Genomic DNA, 2,458 nt, shown 5'->3' with positions numbered 1-2,458 from the left:
TATTCAAGCATCATTGTTAATAAGAGGTTGAGGATATTTGAAACTACTATTAACATTGAAGACCGAATGATTCTAGTGTAATTTATTTTTGAGAATGGACTTGACAACTTGTTTGAAAAGATTAAACTAACATCAAGTTGGTGTTACTCATCTATAAATCAGAATTTTGTACTAGAAATCAAGGCAATAAGACGGGTTAACATGTCTGGCAAGGAAAATTTATTAACTACAATTTTTCATCTAAAAGAATTATAAAAAGTTAAGGGGTGACCTTCGTCGATATTCCAAAACTATCTCAACTATTTATCATAATGAGAAAATTATTAGGAGTTCTTAGGGTTATGACGAGCTCAAGAACCATATTTTCAAGTGAAATACATGAACCACCAAACTCATCCAATTCATTCGGAGTTTGAAGGATCAACATGTGTGAGCTGTGATAGTTTTGTTATACCGCCTAGTTCTTGCAGCTAACACAGACCATTCATGTGTTGTTATGTCATAATTCTTGTTTATAAACAAAATTCAAGTACGTATATAAGTGTTTATATTTGACAAACTCAAGAAAGAACTGAATGTATTTCAGAACCAACAGTCACATTATTTCCACTGCAATACAAAAGATATAAAGAGGAAAAACAACTGAACTCCTAGAACCCAGGGACTAGGCTCATGGGCTAACAAAGACTCCTACAATAACTCTAACTACATGAACGTTATTCAAACAAACCGAAACATTCTCCATGATCAGCTAGACTTATTCAACTAAACAAAATAAATTAAGACAAGTTTGATATTAAACCCAACAATCTCCCCCGTAAACTTGTCTAGTTAAATCTTTCATTTAACTATACGTTAAATAACAATTTAGTTAGAGAAACATGCTCGCTGGCTTTCTCCACCTATGTGTTTAATAACAATTTCACCTCGATCAATGCATTCCCGGATGAAATGAAAACGTATGTCGATGTGCTTGCTTCGCTTATGAGAAACTGGATTTCTTGCCAAATCTATTGTTGACCTATTATCAATATATATAACAACTGGATTCATTCGTTCACCTGTAACCTGCATCATCACGTTCCTGAGCCAAATCCCTTGGCACGCAGCTATTGCAGCAGCCATATATTCTGCTTCATAGGAGGATAAGGCAATATTATGTTGCTTTTGAGACACCCATGTCACTAAACATTCATTCAGATAGAAAACCATTGTACCAGTACTTCTTCGATCATCGAGATTTCCTGCTAGGTTACTGTCAAAATATCCAGTTAATACGTTATTTCCACAATCCTTTGTGTAGACCAGACCAAGATTCAACGTGCCGTGTATATATCTCAGTATACGTTTTGCTGCATTAAGATGAATTATAGTTGGTCTTTCCATGTGTCTGCTAATCACACCCACAGCGTATACAATGTCCGGGCATGTGTGAACCAAGTATCTAAGTCCACCAACTAGACTCTTAAATTGTATTGCATCGACTGCTTTCCCTCCTTCATTTTTAGTAATGACTTCCTTTGGATCCATAGGATATTTGCACGGATTACATTTAGCCATTCCTGCCCTTTCTAAGACCTTCCTTGCATACCCAGTTTACTTCAGCTCAATAAAATCATTACTCTGCTTCACCTCAATACCAATATAATATAACAGCTTTCCCATATCGCTCATCTCAAAAACACCACTCAGTTGATCCTTGAACTCTTGAATCATATTATTGTCTATGCCAGTCACAAGTAAGTCATCCACATAGACACTGATTATGATAGATTCAGCTCCCTTTCGTTTTACATACACCCCATGCTCATATGGACACCTAACAAAGCCTAAATTCTCAAGACACTTATTATGTTTGGCATACCACGTACGTGGTGCCTGTTTTAAACCGTACAAGGCCTTGAATAGCTTGTAAACATAACCCTCTCTTCATGGCTTGACAAACCCTTCGGGATGAGAAACATAGACATTTCTTTTATTTCCCCATTCAAAAAAGCTGTTTTGACATCCAAATGGTGTACCTGCCAGGAATTTTTTGCTGCTAAAGCAAGAAGTAATTGCACTGTCTCCAATCGTGTAACAGGAGCAAATACTTCATAAAAATCCACTCCCTTTTCTTGCACATACCCTTTTGCTACAAGACGCGCGTTGTGTTTCATAACATTTCCATCCGCATCATTTTTCAATTTGTATATCCTTTTCAAATCAATGACCTTGTGACCCGGTGACAAACTAGTTAACTTCCATGTATTATTTTTCTCTATAGAATCAATTTCATTTTGCATTACTTGTCTCCAATCCTTACTTCTCTTTGCGTGATTTTATGAACTTGGCTAATCTATCCCCATAAGGAGCAGTTCATCTTCTTCCTCGACCTCTTTTGTGTTCTCATATAAGTCTGTCAAGCTTCTGAATTTCTTTGGTGTGTGACTGTCATGATATTGCTCTCTATTCACAC

General features: G+C 36.4%; 1 protein-coding gene across 1 annotated transcript; it reads right to left on the bottom strand.

The window, feature by feature from the left end:
• Positions 1 to 867: 867 nt before the first annotated feature.
• LOC141702815 (secreted RxLR effector protein 161-like) lies at positions 868 to 1,560 on the bottom strand. Its single transcript, XM_074506423.1, has one exon. The coding sequence runs from the start codon at positions 1,558 to 1,560 to the stop codon at positions 868 to 870; it is 693 nt and encodes a 230-aa protein (XP_074362524.1).
• Positions 1,561 to 2,458: the final 898 nt, after the last annotated feature.

This window comes from Apium graveolens, unplaced genomic scaffold (assembly GCF_009905375.1).
Source record: "Apium graveolens cultivar Ventura unplaced genomic scaffold, ASM990537v1 ctg5766, whole genome shotgun sequence".
Taxonomy (NCBI): Eukaryota; Viridiplantae; Streptophyta; class Magnoliopsida; order Apiales; family Apiaceae; genus Apium; species Apium graveolens.
Note: the sequence above shows the minus strand (reverse complement) of the source record. Positions and strands in the feature narration are given on the sequence as shown.